General features: G+C 43.0%; 2 protein-coding genes across 3 annotated transcripts; both read right to left on the bottom strand.

The window, feature by feature from the left end:
• Positions 1-5,241: 5,241 nt before the first annotated feature.
• On the bottom strand, positions 5,242-8,348 carry PCDHB10 (protocadherin beta 10). The gene has a single exon (XM_048220904.2). It carries the CDS (start codon positions 8,274-8,276, stop codon positions 5,877-5,879), a length of 2,400 nt encoding a protein of 799 aa, XP_048076861.1. The 5' UTR covers positions 8,277-8,348; the 3' UTR covers positions 5,242-5,876.
• A 471-nt stretch (positions 8,349-8,819) lies between these two features.
• On the bottom strand, positions 8,820-21,153 carry LOC113261504 (protocadherin beta-16-like). Of its 2 annotated transcripts, none has more exons than XM_057307068.1 (2): positions 10,573-13,440; positions 8,820-8,893 (listed from the first exon to the last, which is right to left on the bottom strand). In XM_057307068.1, exons 1-2 carry the CDS (start codon positions 12,857-12,859, stop codon positions 8,886-8,888), a joined length of 2,295 nt encoding a protein of 764 aa, XP_057163051.1. In that variant the 5' UTR covers positions 12,860-13,440; the 3' UTR covers positions 8,820-8,885. The 2 variants fall into 2 exon arrangements, with proteins under 2 accessions (XP_057163051.1, XP_048076860.1); XM_048220903.2 differs by lacking the exon at positions 8,820-8,893 and adding an exon at positions 20,197-21,153 and having other exon boundaries at positions 10,136-12,372.
• Between the last annotated feature and the right edge of the window lie 206 nt (positions 21,154-21,359).

Genomic DNA, 21,359 nt, shown 5'->3' with positions numbered 1-21,359 from the left:
AAAAAGCTTCTGCACAGCCAAGGAAACAGACAAAAAAAACTAAGAGGCAGCCCACAGAATGGGAGAAGATATTTGCAAATGACACTACAGATAAAAGACTGGTATCCAAGATCTATAAAGAACTTCTCAAACTCAATACATGAGAAACAAATAATCAAATCAAAAAATGGGCAGAAGAGATGAACAGACACTTCTAATGAAGACATACAAATGGCTGACACATGAAAAAATGTTCAAAATCGTTAGCCATTAGGGAAATTCAAATCAAAACCACATTGAGATACCACCTTACACCAGTTAGAATGGCAAAAATCAACAAGGCAGGAAACAACAAATGTTGGAGAGGATGTGGAGAAAGGAGAACCCTCTTACACTGTTGGTGGGAATGCAAGTTGGTACAGCCACTTTGGAAAACAGTGTGGAGGTCCCTCAAAAAGTTAAAAATAGAGCTACCCTATGATCCAGCAACTGCACTACTGAGTATTTGCACCAAAGAAACAGACGTAGTGAAGAGAAGGGCCATATGCACCCCAATGTTCATAGCAGCATTGTCCACAATAGCTAAATTGTGGAAGGAACCGAGATGCCCTTCAACAGACGAATGGATAAAGAAGATGTGGTCCATATATACAATGGAATATTACTCAGCCATCAGAAAGAATGATTACCCAACATTTACAGCAACATGGATGGGACTGGAGGAGATTATGCTAAGTGAAATAAGTCAAGCAGAGAAAGACAATTATCATATGGTTTCACTCATTTATGGAACATAAGAAACAGCAGGGAGATCGGTAGGAGAAGGAAGGGAAGAATGAAGGGGGGTAAACAGAAGGGGGAATGAACCACAAGAGACTATGGACTCTGGGAAACAAACTGAGGGCTTCAGAGGGGAGGGGGGTAGGGAATTGGGATAGGCCAGTGATGGGTATTAAGGAGGGCACGTATTGCATGGTGCACTGGGTGTTATACACAAATAATGAATCATGGAACACTACAACAAAAAAGGATGTACTGTATGGTGACTAACATAATAAAAAATTTAGAAAAAAAAGAACTAAAAACGAAGTTACCAGGTGACAGTATGTAAATGGGAGAGTTGACTACTCTGATCCTCTCATCATCCTACATAGACAGGAAAGTATCTCAGAGGCAGAAAATGGGAAGTTAGTTCTTTGGAGAAATTAAATGGGACTCTCCCTAGTTTTGGAGGCCTTAGGCAGAAATGAGTGCAAGTTGAGGTGTGAAACTAAAAAGAGGGAGGTTAAACAAAATTTTGCATCTTGAGTGATGAGATTTCCATATTACCCGTACTATGCAATATTCTCTCGTTGTAGGACACAAGGTATACACCTGACCTTCTCTCTAACTTTCCCTCACACAGAAGATACTGTAGAATTCTAACCTGGAGAATATGAGAAGCTCAGATAAAGACTTACACACTGATATTTGGAGGGGTCAATAGCCCAAGTTAATAGCCCTATCCTAGCATGGTTACATTAGAATGAATTCCTACCATCAAAGGCCTCATGTTTTCACAAAGAGCTGACAGGATGGTATCTCATCATTTTTAAATATGAGAAGATAGCTCAAGACCACAAGACATTTGAGAAAATGCCTACAACATGAGTAGAAACATCAAACCACCATCACCAAAAAACAAAACAAAAAGGAACAGGAAGAAACAGATATAATAGAGGAAACAGAAGAAAGTATTTAAAAATGTCTGATTAATATCCCCGGAATAGTAGAATCTAATAAGAGCTAATACTTATTGAGAATTATTATGTGATACCCATTGTACTAAGTGACATATATGCATTTACTCACCTAACAGTAACTGCATGAAGTATGTATTCTTATTGTAAGATTGAGAATAGATTAGGGCTTAAGTGCCCCTTACTAGCTATATAACCTTGGATGTGTTCTTAACTTCCATGTTACTCACTCTCATTTTAATAATGGGTGTGACAGTAGTTTTTACTGCATAATGCTTCTTTGTATAATGTATTTTAAAATAATAAATTAATTATAGATGAGAAAAGATAATACATTTACAAATCTATAACAGTATAATAAGGAAAACACTCAGAGAACCAAAAAGGGCTCTTAAATATACAGGCTGGGTGATAAAATAAATTGTTCAAAAAGTAGAGCAAGAGACAGAGAAAATAAGGAAAAAGATTAGTGTTTTAGAGTATCAGTCCAAGAGATCCAATATGTAACTAATGAACTTCCAGTTAAAGTGAGAATGTAGAAAATTCAAGGGAGAAATTATGATAAAAACATAACAAGAAAATTTCTCAGAACTGAAACTGAGAGTTTAAACGTTAATAGGGTACACCCTTAAGACCAGATAAATATATAAATAACTGATACTCTGATATTTTCATACTTCCAGAATGAAAAAATGGGGGTGACATTAAAAGAGCTAAGAATCAGAAGGGAGGGGCACCTGTATGGCCCAGTCAGTTAAGCTTCTTTTTTTTTTTTAAGATTTTATTTATTTATTTGACATAGAGACAGCTAGCGAGAGAGGGAACACAGGCAGGGGGAGTGGGAGAGGAAGAAGCAGGCTCCTAGTGGAGGAGCCTAATGCGAGGCTCAATCCCAGAACGCTGGGATCACGCCCTGAGCCAAAGGCAGACGCTTAACAACTGTGCTACCCAGGCGCCCCAACAGTCAGTTAAGCTTCTAACTCTTGGTTTTGGCTCAGGTCATGATCTCAAAGGTTGTGAGATTGAGCCCAGCTTCGGGCTCTCATGCTCAGCAGGAAGTCCTTGAAGATTCTCTCCCTCTGCCACTTCCTCCACTCATGTGCTCTCTCTCTCAAAATAAATAATAAATCTTTTTAAAAAAGAATCAGAAGGGAATCAGTCTTCTGAACAACAACTCTATATGCAATCAGTAAAATGAACAGTGCTTTCAAAATCTGAGGGAAAATTAGTTTCAAACTAGAATTTTACAGCCAACTATCAATCAGATGAAAAGAAAAACAAGAGACCTTTACCAAACAAGTTTTCAAAATTTTTTACCTCCTCTAAATCATCTTTATGAAACTATTGAGAGATGTGTGTCAGTTAAATAAGGGAGTAAACTAACAAAAAAGAATATATTGGATCTTGTAAAACAACACAAGAAAGTATTAAAGGAAAAAGTCCCAGGGTGCCTATAGAAGACACTGGTAGTGTTGGAAACAATGAAACTAAAAGGCAAACTTATGGGAAGGGAGAAGATATTTGCAAATGACATGACATATCTGATGAAGACTCAGTATCCAAGGGGCACCTGTGTGGCTCAGTTGGTTAAGTGTCTGCCTTCAGCTCCGGTCATGATCCTTGGGTCCTGGGATTGACCCAGCATCTGCATCTGTCATTTGTTGGGCTCCCTGATCAGCAGGGAGTCCGATTCTCCCTCCCTCTCTGACCCCCTCCGTCATGCGCTCACTGGGGCGTTCTCTCTCTCTCATGAATAAATAAAGAGTTAGCATCCAAAATATATAAAAAAAACTTATACAACTCAACACCCAAAAACAAATTATCCAGTTTAAAAATGGGCAAAAGACATAAATTGACATTTTTCTGTAGAAGACATACAGATGGCCAACAGACACATGAAAAGATGCTCGACATCACTCATCATCAGGGAAATGCAAATCGAAACTACAATGAGATACCACCTCACACTTATCAGAATGGCTAAAATCAACAACACAAGAAATAACAGGGGTTGACAAGGATTAGGGGAAAGGGTAACCCTCTTACACTGTTGGTGGGAATGCAAGCTGGTGTAGCCACTCTGGAAAACAGTATGGACGTTCCTCAAAAAGTTAAAAATAGAACTACCTTATGATCTAGCAATTATACTACTAGGTATTTTACCCAAAGAATACAAAAATACTAATTTGAAGGGATACATGCACGCTGGTGTTCATAATAGCATTGTCAACCATAGCGAAATTATGGAAAGAACCCAAATGTCCATCAACTGATGGATAAAGTAAGATGCAGTGTGTATATATACACAATGGAATATTAGCCATAAAAAAGAATGAAATCTTGCATTTGCAACCACATGGATGGAGTCAGAGAGCATTATGCTAAGCAAAATAAGTCAGTCAGAGAAAGACAAACATCATATGATCTCACTCATATGTGGAATTTAAGAAACAAAACAAAGGATCATGGGGAAAACAGGAGAGAGGAAAACCAAGAAACAAACTCTTTTTTTTAAAAGATTTATTTATTTTAGAGAGACAGCTCGATGGGTGGGGTACAGAGGGAAAGGGAGAGAAGGAATCCCAAGCAGACTCCAACTGGGGATCCCAGCACTTGAGATCATGACCCTGAGATGATGACCTGAGCCAAAACTGAGAGTCAGATGCTTAAAAGACAGCGCCACCCAGGTGCCCCATGAACTCTACAGAGAACACACTGAGGGTTACCAGAGGGGAGGTGGGGGGGGGATGGGTGAAGTAGGTGAGGGGGATTTAGGAGTGCACTTGTTGTGATGAGCACCAGGTATTGTATGGAAGTGCTGAATCACTAAATTGTACACCTGAAACTAATGTTACACTGTATGTTAACTGGAATTTAAATAAAAACTAAAAAAAAGAACAACCAGTATTAATGAATCAGAGATACAAAAGGATCTAGGTGAAGATGTGAAATAAATTGATACGAATCTGACATTTTTTTAATATTTAAAAGAAATACTGCTATTCAAATGAAAGAGAGTATGAAAAATTAGTAATAGTAAAAAAAGAAAATGATGCAAGTGAAAATAACGATCAACTCTCAGAATGAAGTTTTTCAAGAAAGGAAATGTAATCATACTAAACTAATGTGTATTTTGAAGTAATCTTGGTAATATAGACAAAAACTACTAGTTTAACTTTAAAAAATGACACCTCTACTGAGAGAATAGGAGAGAGGGCACATGCAATGTTTGGATGTGTGTTAGTTGGAAAGTAAGGAAGTGAAATCCTTTTTATCATAGGAAGAAGTGATGAAAGTATAAAACTGAATGTTATGATACAGCAGTATAAACATATTACTAAGAAATATTTAGAACAATTCTAAAGGAACTACTCTGTAGGAGGGGCCTGGAGATTGAAGAATTTATTGTTTTTCTTCATGACTTTTAGTTCATCTTGATGTTAAACTTTTTAAACAACTAAAATAAATTCACAAAATGAAAAGTGATTATCTTTCGAACAGTCCACCAATATTCTCACACAAATTTTCAAAATGTTTTTATTTTCATTTTCATGCAGATTATTACATTTTCTTGGAACTGTAAGACATGACCTATTTTTACATATGTCAGCAAAAGTGAACACTAGAAAATAGTAAGAGTAGTGTAATTTAAAGGAAATGAAATAATAATATGACTACACAGTATCTTGTGAGTCCAATATCACTCACAAGATGATCTCATTGTGTCATGAGCAGAGTAATATAGAAATATTTCTTTTTAAATGCTAGATGACATGGTTTTTAAAAATATGATTAAATAGAATGTTAGATAAGGTCGGAAGTGCAGGTATGTCTTCTTATATGAAGTAGAAGGTGATTAGGATCAAGAGATTAGTCTATAAATATACTAGAAGAAAAATAAAAACTTGTTTTCTAGATAAGAAATAATAACTAAATCCTTGCACATTTTGAAATGATTAAACCTTAGAACTATTATTTAGAAAAGGGTGCTAATTAAAGCTACTGATGAATGCAAAAAAGGATGAAATAACATTGTAAAATATATACAGCACTTAAAATTAGGCTTGAACTTGCATAATGACTAGGAGTTTTAACATTAAACTAATATGGATATTAGAGTACAGCACTTAAAAGTATATTAAAATATAAAAAGAATTCTTATTGAAAATTAAATCCAAAGCTATTTCGAAAGGTGGGATTTTCTTCACTATTCCTCCCAGAGCTCTGTGCCTGGATATTGGGGATAATGGGTTTGAGGAACTTGAACTCCCCGGTCCCTGAGCCTCCCCTCAGACACACCTCATACTGGTAGCTGTGGGACAGGGTCCCCGTGCCGCTGACGTCCACCAGGTGGCCCGCAAACGGACCCTCGGGCACCGAGCAGCCGCCCCCCGACGCCGCCCGGCTCCGCCTGCACAGCCGCACCGCCACGAACACCAGCACCGACACCAGGAAGAGCGACGACACCGACGCCAAGGCGATGACCAAGTAGACGGTGAGCAGGTCGGCCGGGGCCTCGGCCGCCGCCACGTCCGGCAGCGGCAGGTAGGGCTGCGAGAAGCCGTCCACCAGCAGCACGTGCAGCGTGACGCTGGCCGACAGCGGCGGCTCGCCATTGTCCTTGACCAGCACCAGCAGCCTGTGCTTGACGGCGTCGCGCTCGCTCAGCAGCCGGGCCGTGCGCACCTCGCCGTTGTGCGCCCACACGCCGAACAGCCCGGGCTCCGTGGCCTTGAGCAGCTGGTACGACAGCCAGGCGTTCTGGCCCGAGTCGCCGTCCACCGCCACCACCTTGGTCACCAGGTAGCCCGCCTCGGCCGCCCTGGGCACCAGCTCGGTGCAGGGCGCCGAGCGGTTCTGCAGCGGGTACAGCACGAAGGGCGCGTTGTCGTTGGCGTCCACCACCAGCACGCGCACCAGCGCCTGGCTGCTGAGCGCCGGCGAGCCGCGGTCGGCCGCGCGCACGCCGAACTCGAACGCCTGCAGCGCCTCGTAATCCAGCGCCCTGAGCGCGAACAGCTGCCCGTTGTCCGCGTTGATGGACACCAGCGAGGCCAGGCGCAGGTGCGGGTCGTGGGGCGGCAGCAGCAGCGAGTAGGTGACCTGGGCGTTGGCGCCCGCGTCTCTGTCGGTGGCGCTCACGCTGCCGATGTGCAGGGCGGGGCTGTTGTTCTCGCGGACCCTCAGGGTGTAGGAGCTTTGGCTGAAGGCGGGGGCGTTGTCGTTGACGTCGGACACCGTCACTGTTAAGTTGTGCTGGGTTTTCAGCCTGGGGGTTCCCAGGTCGGTGACGGTGATGGTGATGTTGTATTCAGCCTGGTTCTCTCTGTCCAGCCCTCCTTCTGTCATTAGGATGTAAAAATTTTCCACAGAGGGTTTTAGAAGGAATGGCAGATTATCTTGAATGTAGCAAAGCATCTTTCCATTTTCTCCAGAATCTCTGTCTTTAATTCTAAAAACAGCCAGTACTGTCTCAGGAGAGTTCTCAGCAACATAGTTGGAAAGTGATGATATGATCAGTTCAGGGGGATTGTCATTGATGTCTAATACCTCCACCAAAACTGTACATGTCGCAGTGAGGCCCCCTCCATCCATTGCCTGTACATTTATTTTGTAAGACTTTACTAACTCATAATCCAGCAACACTATGAGAACAATGTCCCCAGAAAAAGGATTGATTTGAAAGGTTGTTCGTATATCTTCAGAAGCATCGAAAAGCGAATAGGATATGTCTGCATTAACTCCAGAATCTACATCTCCCGCAGAGACTTTTGCAATAAGGGACCCTACTGGGCTGTTCTCTGGGGCCTGGGTCTCATAGATTGTCTGAGAAAATTGGGGGGCATTATCGTTGATGTCCAGGATCACAATTCGTATTGTGGTGGTCCCAGACCTGGGTGGAGACCCACCATCCAGTGCCGTGAGTGTTAAAGTGAGCTCATGCTGCTTCTCCCGATCCAGTGCCTTATCCAACACTAGCTCTGGATATATCATGCCTTCATCACTGTCACTAATTTTAATATGGAAAAAAGAGTTCGGGTTGATGGTGTAGCTTTGGATACCATTAAGTCCTCCATCTGCATCCTCTGCTCTTTCTAGTCGAAATGCAGTCCCTTCAGCTGTGCTTTCTAATATTTTTAAGACTGTCTCTTGGTCCCGAAACATTGGTGAATGATCATTTATGTCCCTGACCCTCAGCTCAGCCCGGTAAATCTGAAAGGGGTTATCCATTAAGATTTGGAAATACAGCACACAGGGCTCTGTGAGGCCACACAGCTTCTCCCGGTCCAGTTTCTCATTCGTGAGCAAATCTCCAGTCTGAGAATCCAGGAGCAGGTGTTGTTTGTTATCATCGGAGACCACCCGGACTCCCCTTGCAACCAACTCCTGGTCCCCCAGCCCCAGATCCTTTGCCAGATTGACCACAAATGATCCTCTCTCTGTTTCCTCTGTTACCGAATATCGTCCAAACCCAGAACCTGCCAAGGATACTCCCCAAAACAGAAAGAGAAATAGGACTTGCCTTTGTCTTGGGCGACACAACGTTCCAGCCTCCATTTTTTCTTCAGAACACGTCTTTTGTCAGTGTTGGTCTCAGTCACTGCTCCCAGCATAAAGAACCAGCAGTAGCAACCCCCAGACCTACGCCATGTATAGCAGGCGTCTGGGTTTTTTCTTTTCCCAGTCTTGGACCACTACAGGTTTTCTCCCAGCTCATCTGGCCGGATCTTCCTTTTCTGTTAATGACTTCCGCAGCATTCCCAGTTCAAGGTGGGTTCGTTTTTTTTTGTTTTTGTCTCTTTAGCCTGCAGCGCCACCGCGTGGCCTCCAACAGACTCAATCGGCTATACCCAATGTGCGTGTGAATATTTGGAATTTTTTTCTTTAGTGACTCGTTTAAATATTTTGTTTTCCTTTTCTTTTTGTTTATTTTGTAGAAAGCATTGTTGAGATAGAGTACTGTCCACATTGTTGAGATTATTCACTGCTTCATAGGAAAAGTTAAAAATTCAACACTTGGAAAATGTCTCTAGCAGTTAACTGCCCATCTCATCATGCAACATTTAGTTCTGTAGTAGGTCTTTCACTCCTGACACTACTCCCATGCAATGTCATGAACCAAAGGGAAAATAGTGGTGACGTCCGGGACCACCAACATAACAGATTTTACTTTTCTAAAAACACAGGGCATAAAACAACAGATTTCACTGTTCCAAAAACATTGACCAAAACTGACAAAAGAAACTTGTTTCACACATTCTTCAACAAATTTTTTCAACATCTAATTACATTGCCTAAGTAGAATCATTTGGAAAGAAGAATTTAGGCTGTCCCTCCTCTGTGATCCCGTAAAAACTTGTGTAATTGCCCTGTAAATATTATTGCTTCCTGCTTCATACCAATTTGTCCCTTCTTCAGGCCAATCTGTCCCTATGTAAGGAAGGAAACTATGTCTTAGTCATCTTAGGTTTGCAAATCAGACACTCAGTGCTTGCCCTATTAAGGCATGGATAAATAAACTCTACTTAATAGGATATGAAACAACTTTCAGTGCCTTAAATCCTTACCATTTGAAAATTATTCTTTCACTCACTCATTCTTAGCAATTTGTTTCCTTTCTTTCACTTTGTTTTTCTTATATTAGATTTAAAATTACTTACAGAATTAGAGACTGATCTTTATTTTAAGCTCCCTCTTAATTAAAATCTAGTGGGATCTAATTTGTGCCAAATAAAAGGGAGGAGAAGAATAGACTATCCCAATGCCTATCCAAGCAACAGCAAAAGTAAGAACAGCAATGTAACATCTGCCTCATAGAGAATTGTATTCAAAGGACTAATATCTAGAAAGAAGCTCTATTTTTCCCTTAATAAGCTAGGAATACAGATTAAATTGAGGGATATTGTACAGGGAAAGGGCTAGATACTGCCAAAAACTCTAATTGCTGACATAAAAGCCACACCATACAAACTTCTGACAACTTCTGTATGTTTTTTTTTCCAACTGAGTGGGACTCTGTTGTTAGCCATTAAAAACTTAACAGGGAGCTCTATTTTTTTATACAGAATTTAAAACAACAAATATATTAAATATTTCTATACGATGCTATTGAACACCTAAATTTTCCACTTTTTTGTCTCCAAACTTAAACACATATATACACACTCAGTATCTAAGGTGTTTCTTCTTATTTTAGATAAGACTTATTAGAGATTTATATATATCACACAACAGAAGTATTTTAAATATGAAGGTACCAATACAGGGAAAGTGGAACTTTTTAAAAAAGTAATAAAGGTGTTAAAAATGGCTATAATAAAAACTGAGGTTGATAAACCAAAAAAAAAAAAAAACCTACCAGTTATAAAAGGAAAAGAGAAGAAATATCAAATAATAAATACATAGATCAAGGCAGATTATTTTAATAACTGAACAAGTTCTAGAACACTAAAATGAGACACATAAGTACAAAGTCAGTAAAGACTCCTATAAAGTGGAAAAACTGTTAATGATACCATGATTGAAGGTAGAGCCTATTTCACTTATTGGTATTACACTGAAAAAAATACTTCATTAGGCTAAAATATGAGAAAGGAAATTTGTGAAGTTAGGCATAAAATTGGAAATTGAAGATGAACCAAACAGAGAAAATTAAACACCTTATTGGTGGTGGTGGGCATAAACGATTTGGTTAATCAAGAAAAAATATTAGAAGTTAATGTGTTCATTAAATAGGTTCCTAGCAATAATTACATCCCAAAACTATTTCTGAAGGGGGAATTTTCTTCCACTTCCCTCCCTGTGCTCTGAAGCTGCAGATTAGGGATAATCGGCTTCAAGAACTTGAACTCACCGGCCCCTGAGCCTCCCCTCAGACACACCTCATACTGGTAGCTGTGGGACAGGGTCCCCGTGCCGCTGACGTCCACCAGGTGGCCCGCAAACGGGCCCTCGGGCACCGAGCAGCCGCCCCCCGACGCCGCCCGGCTCCGCCTGCACAGCCGCACCGCCACGAACACCAGCACCGACACCAGGAAGAGCGACGACACCGACGCCAAGGCGATGACCAAGTAGACGGTGAGCGGGTCGGCCCGGGCCTCGGCCGCCGCCACGTCCGGCAGCGGCAGGTAGGGCTGCGAGAAGCCGTCCACCAGCAGCACGTGCAGCGTGACGCTGGCCGACAGCGGCGGCTCGCCATTGTCCTTGACCAGCACCAGCAGCCTGTGCTTGACGGCGTCGCGCTCGCTCAGCAGCCGGGCCGTGCGCACCTCGCCGTTGTGCGCCCACACGCCGAACAGCCCGGGCTCCGTGGCCTTGAGCAGCTGGTACGACAGCCAGGCGTTCTGGCCCGAGTCGCCGTCCACCGCCACCACCTTGGTCACCAGGTAGCCCGCCTCGGCCGCCCTGGGCACCAGCTCGGTGCAGGGCGCCGAGCCGTTCTGCAGCGGGTACAGCACGAAGGGCGCGTTGTCGTTGGCGTCCACCACCAGCACGCGCACCAGCGCCTGGCTGCTGAGCGCGGGCGAGCCGCGGTCGGCCGCGCGCACGCCGAACTCGAACGCCTGCAGCGCCTCGTAATCCAGCGCCCTGAGCGCGAACAGCTGCCCGTTGTCCGCGTTGATGGACACCAGCGAGGCCAGGGGCAGGTGCGGGTCGTGGGGCGGCAGCAGCAGCGAGTAGGTGACCTGGGCGTTGGCGCCCGCGTCTCTGTCGGTGGCGCTCACGCTGCCGATGTGCAGGGCGGGGCTGTTGTTCTCGAGGACCCGCAGGGTGTAGGAGCTTTGGCTGAAGGCGGGGGCGTTGTCGTTGACGTCAGACACCATCACTGTTAAGTTGTGCTGGGTTTTCAGCCTGGGGGTGCCCAGGTCGGTGACGGTGATGGTGATGTTGTACTGGGCTCTTTCTTCTCTGTCTAGTGGTCTCTCTGTTACCAAGGTGTAAAAGTTCTTGACTGAAGGTTTTAGAAGAAAAGGAAGGTCACCCTGGATAGAGGAAATGGTCTTCCCGTTGTCCCCAGAATCAGGATCTGAAACACTGAAAACAGCAACTACAATCTCAGGTGAGTTCTCTGGGATGGGACTGGTAAGTGCAGACATGGTCACTTCTGGAGGATTGTCATTCACATCCACTACCTGGAGGAGAAGAGTGCATTTTCCTGATAGACCTCCGCCATCAGTGGCCTTGATGTCTACTTCATAGGATAAAACTGTTTCAAAATCTACTTGCTTTTTCAGTCGAATTTCTCCTGTTACAGGATTTACTTCCAAAGTTTTGCTGATATCTTCTGAAGGCTGAAAGAGTGTGTAGGATATTTTTCCATAGATTCCGCTGTCTAAATCGCTGGCAGAAACAGTGACAACGAGGGAGCCTACCGGGCTGTTCTCAGGAATATGCACCTTGTAGATGGGCTGCCCAAACTCAGGGGCATTATCGTTGCTGTCCACCACTTCAATGCGCACTTGCGCTGTCCCATACCGAGGTGGAGAGCCGCCATCCAGCGCCGTCAGGGTTAATACGATTTCAGGCTCTTCCTCCCTGTCCAGCTCTTCTTCCAACACCAGCTCGGGGTACATTCTGCCATCACTGAGTTTGCGGGTTAGAACCCGGAAATGGGAATTGGGGCTGATTTTATAGTTTTGAACATTGTTGCTTCCTACATCCAAGTCCAGAGCATTACTCAGAGGGAATGCAATTCCTAGAGGACTGTTTTCCGGTATTTTTAGAATCATTTCTCTTTCAGTGAACACGGGAGAATGGTCATTTATGTCTTCCACCCTCAGTTCAGCCTGAAATACCTCTAAGGGTTTTTCCATTAAAAGTTGAAAATACAGTAAGCAAGGGTCAGTTGAACCACATAGCTCCTCTCGATCTAGTTTCTCATTTATGAGCAAATCCCCAGTCTGAACCTTGAGCTGCAAATACTCTTTGTTCCCCTGAGAAATGATCCGAGCCCCTCGGGTGGACAGCTCTGTCAATCCCAACCCCAGATCTTTTCCTAGATTTGCCACAAAGGAGCCTATTTCCATTTCTTCCGCTACTGAATAGGGCTCTAACTCGGCACCCACCCCAAACATGCTCAGCAAAACAAAGAAAACAAGGACTTGCCTTTGTCTCAGATAATGCATCCATCCAATCTCCATTGCTCTTCATGAAAATTTCATTCAGAGAAGCTTAGTGCATGCCCGGGATCCTGGTAGCCTGGCACTGCAGTCCAGATATCAAAACTATGCCACTGAATAGAGTTTTAAAGAGATTCCAGATTGACTTCTGCTGTGGCTAAGAAAACCGTTCAGAGCTTCCGGGCAGTGTGAACTGTTTGGCTGGATACTGAAGCTGCATAGGCAATTCTGTTTTCCATCATTTAACCTGCAGCGCCACCACGTGTTCTCATGGAATTCTTTATTTTCTACAGAATTCTCCTAAATGTACTAAATAAGTTGTGTAAAATGTGTTCTGTACTATAAAACAATGAGCTCTATTTTCATATGGTTGTGTGTGTGTGTGTGTGTGTGTGTGTGTTCAGCTAGAGCTCTGTGTTGTTGCCCAGGAGGAATACAAAGAGCAAACTGTCACTTACGTTACCATTTAAAACTGTTGAGGGTTAAAATAAAATAACATTTCGGTTGAAAAGAATCTAGGAGCAAAATGTTTTCTAAGTAACATGGGAACAGTTTCACAAGTACATCGTTTTCATGGTACATATCATAGAATTACAAATGAGTGGACACTGCAAAATTGCAATTAGTGTCAGTTCTAAAGAGAGTATTTAACCAATGCCTTATTAAATTACATACTTCCTCTTCTTTACAATACCTAAGCCTGAGAGCTGTGAAATTTTGCAATTTTCAATTTATTGGAAAATTATTTCCCAAACAGGAAGTAGGTAGATCGCAAGGTTAGGCCTGCCTTGCTTTTGGATTTTTTTTTTTTTTTTGGATTCGTTTAAAAAAATGACAAGAATTATTTGTTTCACTCCTTTTTAAAAGTTTTAATGAGATATAATTCGCATACCATACATTTCATTCATTTAAAGTATACAATTCAGTGGCTTTTAGTATATTCAGAGGAGTAAATCCATCACCACAGTCCATTTTATTTGAGAGACAGCACACACGTGAGAGAGAGCACAAGCCGGGGTGGGTGGGGTGGGTTGGGAGGGGCAGAGGGAGAGGAGAAGCAGGATCCCTGCTGAGAGGGAGCCTGAAAAAGAGCTCTAACCCAGGACTCTGGGGTCATAACCTGAGCCAAAGGCAGATGCTTAACCAACTGAGGCACCCAGGCGCCCCACCATAGTCAATTTTAGAACATTTTCATCACCGCACAAAATCCATACCCTTTAGCTACCACCCTATTCCACTATCCCTCCTGTGCTGAGCCCTACTCAATAACTTTCTGTCTCTGTAGACTTCCCTACTCTGGACTCTCATATGAATGGATAATATAATATGTGGAGTTTTGTGACCAGCTTTTTTCATTTAGCATGTTTTCAAGGTTCATCCAAGTTGTAGCATGTATCCGAACTTCATTCCTTTCTATGGATGAATAATATTCCGTTGTATGATATATCACATTTTGATTATCCATTCATCTGTTGATCAACATTTGGGTTGTTTCCACCTTTTGCCTCTTCAGAGTAAAGCTGCTGCAAACATTCATATACAAGTGTTTGTGTGGACATAAATTTTCATTTCTCTAGGAGTAGAATTGCTAGATCATATGGTAGCTCTGTATTTTCCAAAGTGGCTGCATCATTTTACATTCCCACTAAATATATATCAGCATTCCAATTTTTCCACATCCTCCCAACACTTGTTATCTGACTTGTCAAAAAACTTTTGTTTTGTGTATTTATTTATTTATTTATTTATTTATTTATTTATAGACAGCATGCATACGCACACGCATAAGTGAGCCAGGGAAGGGCAGAAGGAGAGGGAGAGAGAGAATCTCAAGCTAACTCTGCTGAGTATAGAGCCTGAGCAGGGCTCCATCTCACCACCATGAGATCATGACCTGAGCAGAAATCAAGAGTCTGATGCTCAGCTGACTGAGCCACCCAGGAACCCCATGACTTTTTGATTCTAGCCACTCTAGTGGGTATGAAGTAGTATCTCATTATGATTTTGATTTGCATTTCTCTGATGACTACTGATGTTGGACTTATTGTCTATTTGCATATATTCCTTGGAGAAACATCTATTCAGATCTTTGACCATTTTAAAACTGGATTATTTGCCTTTTCATAATTGAATTGTAAGGATTCTTTGTATATTATAGATACAAGTCCCTTTAAGATTGTATTCATTTGTTCAGGTTTTCCATTTTTATAATTTGACTCTAACTGTAGTAAGGTTAATATCTTTATCAATTCGATGTTTTTCTTAATGTTAAATACTTTGGGGTTAAAGCATCTAATCAATGAGGCCTAAACTACTCTTATAAAGGCCTTTATTTGCCTTCCTTTGGCCACCAGTGGTACTGCTAGACTGGATAATTTTCTTCCAAGCAGCCAATCTGTGGTAGACAAGAATAATGGCCATACACACGAAGACATCCTAATTCCCCAAATCTGTAAATATGTATCTTACATGGCAAAAGGGAATTTATAGGTGTAATTAAGTAGAGGATCTTATGAAGGAAAGGTTATCCTGGATCATTTCGGTGGGACAAAATTTTGCTAGCTGTGGTCAGAGGTAATTATGAATATGGAAGAATTGGTTAAAGAGATACAATGTTGGGGGCCTGGGTGGCTCAGTAGGTTAAGTGTCTGCCTTCAGATCAGGTCATGACCCCGGGGTCCTGGGATCAAGCCCCACTTTGGGCTCCCCTGAGCAGGGAGCCCATTTCTCCCTCTCTCTCTGCCACTCCCCCTGCTTGTGCTCTTTTATGTTCTATCAAATAAATAAATAAAATCTTTAAAAAGAGAGAGAAAAGATACAATGTTGTTGGCTTTGAGGATGGATGAAAGGGGCTATGAGTCAACTAATATAGGCAGCATCTAGAAGCTGGAAAACACAAAGAAATGGATTCTTGTCTAGAGCCACCAGAAAGATATGCACTCTTGCCAACACTTTTAGCCCAGTAACACCCATATCAGACACCTAAAAAACTATAATACATTTTTTTGGTTTAAAGCCACTATGTTTGTGGTAATTTTTATAGCAGCAATGGAAAGCTAATACATAACACAAGGATAGATGTACATGCATCCAGCAGCTGTGTCAACAACATTTATCACCCTACAAGAAAAGTACTATCATGGCATTTGCTGGAAAATGTCTGATTCAGATCTGGTGAACCATCCTTTCAGAATAAAGTCATTAATGACCCCCTAAATCTTTTTTCAACATAATTTTTGAGGAGTTGCCAAAGACATGTGATTAATTTTAACAGAAAATAGCTAGAGCCTATCAGTTTCTTACTAAATTCCCAGTCTCTAAATTATTTAGTGAAAAAAATTCCTCCACACCATTGCCCATGCTTTTCTGAAATTAGTCGTTTCATTTAAAATTAATACTAGAAATATCAATTGCTTTCAAACAATAGTGTGCTAAAATGAATTACAGTATATTTAAGTTGAATTAGAGACTTAGAAAAAATATATAATAAAGTGAATTTCAACTTTCTAAAGAAAATGAAAAATTTATATCAGGATTGACAGAAAAGAGACTGAAGGCATAGTACAATAAATTTAAGAAATATAACCATAGGGTAATTCTATTCCTTATTCAGGGCATTTGTTTCTGCAATAATGAATGTGGTATGTTGAAAAGATAAAGGAAAATTATCAGATTGCTTTGCTCCTAATGAAGATTAATTCTGTTGTCTGACCCAGCTTACTTAGGTCAGTGCTTTTATAAGAACTTTGGATCTACTGGTCCAGAGTAGTGTTTTAATCTATAGTAAAGAAACAAGTACAAACTATACACGCAAAGTTACATTTCTGCCTAGGAGTTCAGTTCATGGAATAGATGGATTTCATTTTGCTTAGTTAGGAAGACAATGCTACCTCCCGGGCATTATAACACATGGGTTAAGAACTGGAGTATTCCATTCAAATAGACTTAGAATATATTTCAAATTTTTCCTTTCATTACTTTGGAATTGTTAGCAAGTTTCTAACCTTCTAAGCTTCAGTTTCCTCATCTGTAAAAAAGGGCAATATGCCAACTTCCTTAGGGTTTGGCATAAGATTAAAAAGAGAATGAATGTAAAGCACTCTGTACTCTACTTTTAACTAAATTAGAAATCAAGAATAAGAGCTTTAAAAGATCAGTTATATCAACCCATACACTTAAGATCTGTGCATTTTACTATAGTGAAGATCATTTTAATACAAAATCTTACTGTTAAAGCTTTAGGATTGGATTCCACTGGAGGCAGCACAAAATCTAAAATGATGGTGGCTTAAATGAGATAGAAGTTCCTTTACTTCTCTAGTACAAAACAAAACAAAACAAAACAAAACAAAACAAAACACCTCAGAAGTAGGCACTCCAGGGATGACATGATGATTCCATAATTACCAGAGACTCACATCTCTTTTAAGTTTATTCTATACTGACTTGTCTTTGTACATTATTTCCATCCTTAGTTTTGCTTTATGATGCAACATGGCTAATTGTGTTCCTGCTATGACTTACACATTCCTAGCTGTAAGGAGCAGTTAGAGAAGGACCAAAAGGGACCTCGACCTTTAAATAGCCTTCATGAAAGTCTCCTACAACATTTCTATATACATTCCATTGGCAATAACCTAGTCAAGTGCTCCATTCCAGCTGCCAAGGTGGGATAATGTACTCTTTTGACTAAATATACTACTGCCCTACATGAAATTCGGGACCTGTTACTTAAGGAAGGAAAGATGAATGGATTTGGGTGGCCAGTACATTTTCTGTCACACATGCTCAATGTTTCTCAAATAGAAAAAGTCCATTTTGTGACTCTGCTATTTCACGTCACTGGATAAACATGATGTTAACAGCAATGACACTAAATGGAAGGCAATAAAATAATTACATTAAAATTAACATCTAGTATATTAATGAGTATATTAATGAGAGGAAGTGCAGTTAGTATAATATTTTTAAAAGAAAACAATTATCAGAGTTAAGGGCTATGAGACCAGAATAAAGCAAGAACCAGATTCTCACTGTACCAGTTATTTCCTTCCCCATTAGGCATTCTTCGTGTGTTAGTGTCTTACTGCTCTTATTTACCTAATGATTTAAAGTAAAAACTCAAGGGGATACAACTGATCATATAGAATTAAATTTTCACTGTTTTTCCTAATCTATTCCTAAGCCATTCCACAAGAATTTGTACAACTACTGACTTCATTAGTGTTTTGAGGGCAAGATTTAGAGCCATTCATCTTCTTATAGTAATGAAAAAAAAGGATACTGTTCTTTAAAACTATTCTTTAAAAAAGGATACTATTCTTTAAAACAAACAATATAAGAAATTGTGCAGGCAGTGGGATTTAAATGTTCTTAATAGGTTGCCAGAAAATCCATATCTTGAACTTACCAATTTTAAATAGCTGTAAGATGAAAAGAATACAGTCACTGAATACTAAAACCGAAGTCATTCCTAAAGTTGGGGTTTTCTTCTACTGCTGGCCCAGGGGAGTGGCCCTGGAAATTGGGCATGATCGGTTTGAGGAACTTGAACTCGCCCGTCCCAGATCCTTCCCTCAGACACACCTCATACTGGTAGCTGTGGGACAGGGTCCCCGTGCCGCTGACGTCCACCAGGTGGCCCGCAAACGGGCCCTCGGGCACCGAGCAGCCGCCCCCCGACGCCGCCCGGCTCCGCCTGCACAGCCGCACCGCCACGAACACCAGCACCGACACCAGGAAGAGCGACGACACCGACGCCAAGGCGATGACCAAGTAGACGGTGAGCGGGTCGGCCCGGGCCTCGGCCGCCGCCACGTCCGGCAGCGGCAGGTAGGGCTGCGAGAAGCCGTCCACCAGCAGCACGTGCAGCGTGACGCTGGCCGACAGCGGCGGCTCGCCATTGTCCTTGACCAGCACCAGCAGCCTGTGCTTGACGGCGTCGCGCTCGCTCAGCAGCCGGGCCGTGCGCACCTCGCCGTTGTGCGCCCACACGCCGAACAGCCCGGGCTCCGTGGCCTTGAGCAGCTGGTACGACAGCCAGGCGTTCTGGCCCGAGTCGCCGTCCACCGCCACCACCTTGGTCACCAGGTAGCCCGCCTCGGCCGCCCTGGGCACCAGCTCGGTGCAGGGCGCCGAGCCGTTCTGCAGCGGGTACAGCACGAAGGGCGCGTTGTCGTTGGCGTCCACCACCAGCACGCGCACCAGCGCCTGGCTGCTGAGCGCGGGCGAGCCGCGGTCGGCCGCGCGCACGCCGAACTCGAACGCCTGCAGCGCCTCGTAATCCAGCGCCCTGAGCGCGAACAGCTGCCCGTTGTCCGCGTTGATGGACACCAGCGAGGCCAGGGGCAGGTGCGGGTCGTGGGGCGGCAGCAGCAGCGAGTAGGTGACCTGGGCGTTGGCGCCCGCGTCTCTGTCGGTGGCGCTCACGCTGCCGATGTGCAGGGCGGGGCTGTTGTTCTCGCGGACCCGCAGGGTGTAGGAGCTTTGGTTGAAGGCGGGGGCGTTGTCGTTGACGTCGGACACCGTCACGGTTAAGTTGAGTTGGGTTTTCAGCCTGGGGGTCCCCAGGTCGGTGACGGTGATGGTGACGTTGTACTCGGCCTGGCTCTCTCTGTCGAGTGGTCTCTCTGTAACTAGGGTGTAGAAATTTTCCAAGGAAGATTTCAGAAGAAAGGGTAGATCATCCTGAATGGAGCAATTTATTTTCCCGTTTTCTTCTGAATCAAGGTCTGAAACACTGAGAACTGCAACCACAGCCTCAGGCGAGTTCTCAGGTATGTGCCTAGTGAATGCAGACAGGGTGACTTCTGGGGCATTGTCGTTCACATCCATCACTTGAGTCAGAACGGTGCATTTTCCAGAAAGGCTGCCAGCATCTCTGGCCTCGATATTGATCTCATAGAAAGGTATTCTTTCGAAATCAAGTTGTTTTTTCAGTCGAATTTCTCCTGTCTCAGAGAGGATCTCAAAAGTTTTGCAGATCTCTTCAGAAGCCTGGAAAAGTGAATAGGAAATCTCTCCGTTGACTCCTATGTCTTCATCCGTAGCAGAGACCGTGACAATCAGGAAGCCAACGGGACTGTCCTCAGGAACCTGCACCCTATATAGAGGCTGCTCAAATTCAGGGGCATTATCGTTGATGTCCACGACCTCAATGTAGATCTGAGCGATGCCAGATCTGGGTGGAGAGCCACCATCCTGAGCTGTAAGGGTTAACCTGAGCTCAGATTCCTGCTCTCGATCCAGCGCTTTGTCCAGCACCAGTTCGGGATATTTGCTGCCATCGCTGCGTTTGCGGGTAAGGACCCGAAAGTAAGAATTGGGGCTAATTACATAGTTCTCAATATTATTCCGGCCCACATCCACATCCTGAGCATTCTTCAGTGGAAATGTAGTTCCAGGTGGACTGCTCTCTGATATTTTTAGCAACATATCTCTGTCTATGAATACGGGGGAATGGTCATTTATGTCTATTACTTGTAACTCAGCTTGAAAAAACTCTAAGGGATTTTCTAGCAACACCTGGAAACGCAGCACACAGGGGTCTGTGTGACCACACAATTCCTCCCGGTCCAGTTTTTTAGTTAGCAACAAATCTCCAGTTTCCCAATCAAGCTGCAAATGTAGTTTGTTCCCTTTGGAAATGACCCTAGCTCCCCGCTTGGAGAGTTCGCTCTGACCCAGACCCAGGTCCTTTGCTAAATTGGTTACAAATGAGCGCCCCTCAGTTTCCTCCACCACAGAATAGCGCCTAGGTTCCAAGCCCGCACGAGATAAGCCCAAGAGGAGAAAGAATAAAAGGACTTGCCTTTGTCTGGAAATGAGCTTCCCGCTGGTCTCCATTGTTCTTGTCTGGTAAAGCCTCCTTCCAGGGTGGTTCTGCTGAACTGTAAAGACTTCAGAATCCAAGACTGTGGCTCTTTCCCAAGATACCTCAGAAATATTCCAGTGGGTGGTCCTATCAGAGGACCCAGTCCTCTCTTCTGTGGCACCCAAGCTTCCCGCCGGCTTCCATGTTCTGCCGCTTAGTTTTGTCTGTTAATGGAGCCGCAGCTGCAGTGCTGATTTGTACCTTCTTATCCTGCAGCGCCACCAGGCGTCGTCATAGAATCATACATTTTCCGGGATGAAAATGGATGCAGTATTCAGAACTCTTGCCTGTGTATATTATACGGAGCCTTACCTTTACTATCCCTAGACTTTACAGTGTAGACAATTGTCTCAGGGCCACAGAAGAGAAAAAAAAACACTAGTAGGGACTTCCTGCTTTTCTACTTTCAGGAAAAATAAAATGTTTATGTAACAGCCTACCTAAGAATAAATATATACAGAAAATTCTTTAAAATACACAGTTGGAGTCATATAGAAAACTTTGAGAGTTATATACTTTTATTGCCATGAACTATGGAAATAATTAATAGCTATGAACCTTGGACAAATTATTTAAACTCTGTCTCAGTTTCCTTACCTGTAAGGTGGAGATATCTACCACATAGGGCTACAGTGAGTTTCCCCACCT

Source organism: Ursus arctos, unplaced genomic scaffold (genome assembly GCF_023065955.2).
Source record: "Ursus arctos isolate Adak ecotype North America unplaced genomic scaffold, UrsArc2.0 scaffold_5, whole genome shotgun sequence".
NCBI classification, from domain to species: Eukaryota; Metazoa; Chordata; class Mammalia; order Carnivora; family Ursidae; genus Ursus; species Ursus arctos.
The sequence above is the reverse complement of the archived record's forward strand: the minus strand, read 5'-3'. Positions and strand labels throughout refer to the sequence as shown.

What these genes read in the sequence shown, in the direction of transcription:
- LOC113261504 (XM_048220903.2), bottom strand. Translation starts at nt 20,683, where the DNA reads ATGGAGACCAGCGGGAAGCTCATTTCCAGACAAAGGCAAGTCCTTTTA. An exon ending in TGCTCAGGATGTGGATGTGG is followed by an intron (nt 12,373 to 20,196) that starts GCCGGAATAATA and finishes ACTTGGATGTAG; the next exon opens with GAAGCAACAATGTTCAAAAC.
- PCDHB10 (XM_048220904.2), bottom strand. Translation starts at nt 8,276, where the DNA reads ATGGAGGCTGGAACGTTGTGTCGCCCAAGACAAAGGCAAGTCCTATTT.